The following is a 1,423-nucleotide window of genomic DNA, read 5'->3' as shown; positions in this document are numbered from 1 at the left end:
ATCTGTCATAACTGAGCATGTGTTTCATGTGGATCTCCCCTCTTGGGAAGTAGAAGATTCTATCACTTATTTTAATTTTAAAAGGTGTGGGAATTATTTTTTATCCCCTATTATGACAAAAAAAACCCTAACAAACAAACAAACAAACAAAAAAACTTTCAATCTGTCTACAAAGATTATACTTTGGTTAGATGACACTGCATGAAAACTAATAACAACTGTTCTGTTTCTTCCCAGAAGAGCTAACTGAACTAAATGAGCCAACAGAATCTAACGTCACTGACTGAATTCATTCTGATGGGAGTCACAAGGCAGCCTGAGCTGCAGATTCCTCTTTTTGGGGTCTTCCTCATCATCTATACCATCACAGTGGTGGGCAACTTGGGCATGATCATCTTGACTCAGGTGGACTCCCGCCTACACACACCTATGTATTTTTTTATCAAACACCTGGCTTTCATTGATCTTGGTAATTCTACAGTCATTTGTCCCAAGATGCTGGCAAATTTTGTTGTGGATCAAAATACCATTTCATATTATGCATGTGCCACACAGTTGGCCTTCTTCCTTATGTTTATTATCAGTGAGTTTTTCATCTTGTCAGCCATGGCTTATGATCGCTATTCGGCCATCTGTAATCCTTTGCTCTACAATGTTATCATGTCCCAGAGACGTCGTCATGTGCTGGTGGGCATTCCATACCTCTACAGCACCTTTCAGGCTCTAATGTTCACTGTCAAGATTTTTACATCGACCTTTTGCAGCTCTAATGTCATAAACCATTTCTACTGTGATGATCTTCCTTTGTTACTTTTGCTCTGCTCAAATGCACGAGAAATACAATTGTTGATCATACTATTTTCAGCATTAAATTTGCTCTCTTCCCTGCTGGTAGTTTTAGTATCCTACATCCTGATTCTGATAGCCATATTTCGAATGCATTCTGCAGAGGGCAGGAAAAAAGCTTTCTCTACATGTGGTTCTCATCTGACAGTGGTGGTTGTATTCTATGGGTCTCTACTATTTATGTACACACAGCCCAAATCCACTCACTCCTTTGATACTGATAAAATGGCCTCTGTGTTTTACACTTTAGTGATCCCCATGCTGAATCCTTTGATCTACAGTTTTAGGAACAAAGAAGTAAAAAATGCGTTTTACAGGGTCTTTAAGAATCAATGCAAATTTTGTATTTAATATTCAATATGAAATATTGCTCTAATAGCCTAAATGTCACTTAAGATTTCTAACAGGTATAATTACATTTTTTTGACCCCAGAGCAAAGAATAATTATAATGCACAAATACATATTTTTCCTTATATTCAGCCAAGTTAATCCACATATTTTAGATCTCAATTCAATGACACTCCCTCCTTAAGCATTTCTTGGTTTTGATTCAATGTTTCTTTCAGTAATCCCAT

The 1,423-nt window shown here is 37.0% G+C and overlaps 1 protein-coding gene across 1 annotated transcript; it reads left to right on the top strand.

Moving 5' to 3' along the window:
* Nucleotides 1-255: 255 nt before the first annotated feature.
* On the top strand, nucleotides 256-1,197 carry OR8K5 (olfactory receptor family 8 subfamily K member 5). The gene has a single exon (XM_019624248.1). The coding sequence runs from the start codon at nucleotides 256-258 to the stop codon at nucleotides 1,195-1,197; it is 942 nt and encodes a 313-aa protein (XP_019479793.1).
* The last annotated feature ends 226 nt before the right edge of the window (nucleotides 1,198-1,423 follow it).

This window comes from Hipposideros armiger, unplaced genomic scaffold (genome assembly GCF_001890085.2).
Source record: "Hipposideros armiger isolate ML-2016 unplaced genomic scaffold, ASM189008v1 scaffold_582, whole genome shotgun sequence".
NCBI classification, from domain to species: domain Eukaryota; kingdom Metazoa; phylum Chordata; class Mammalia; order Chiroptera; family Hipposideridae; genus Hipposideros; species Hipposideros armiger.
This window is presented reverse-complemented; position numbering and strand designations above follow the sequence as displayed.

Coding starts and splice junctions, on each gene's coding strand:
- OR8K5 (XM_019624248.1), top strand. CDS start 256: ATGAGCCAACAGAATCTAACGTCACTGACTGAATTCATTCTGATGGGA.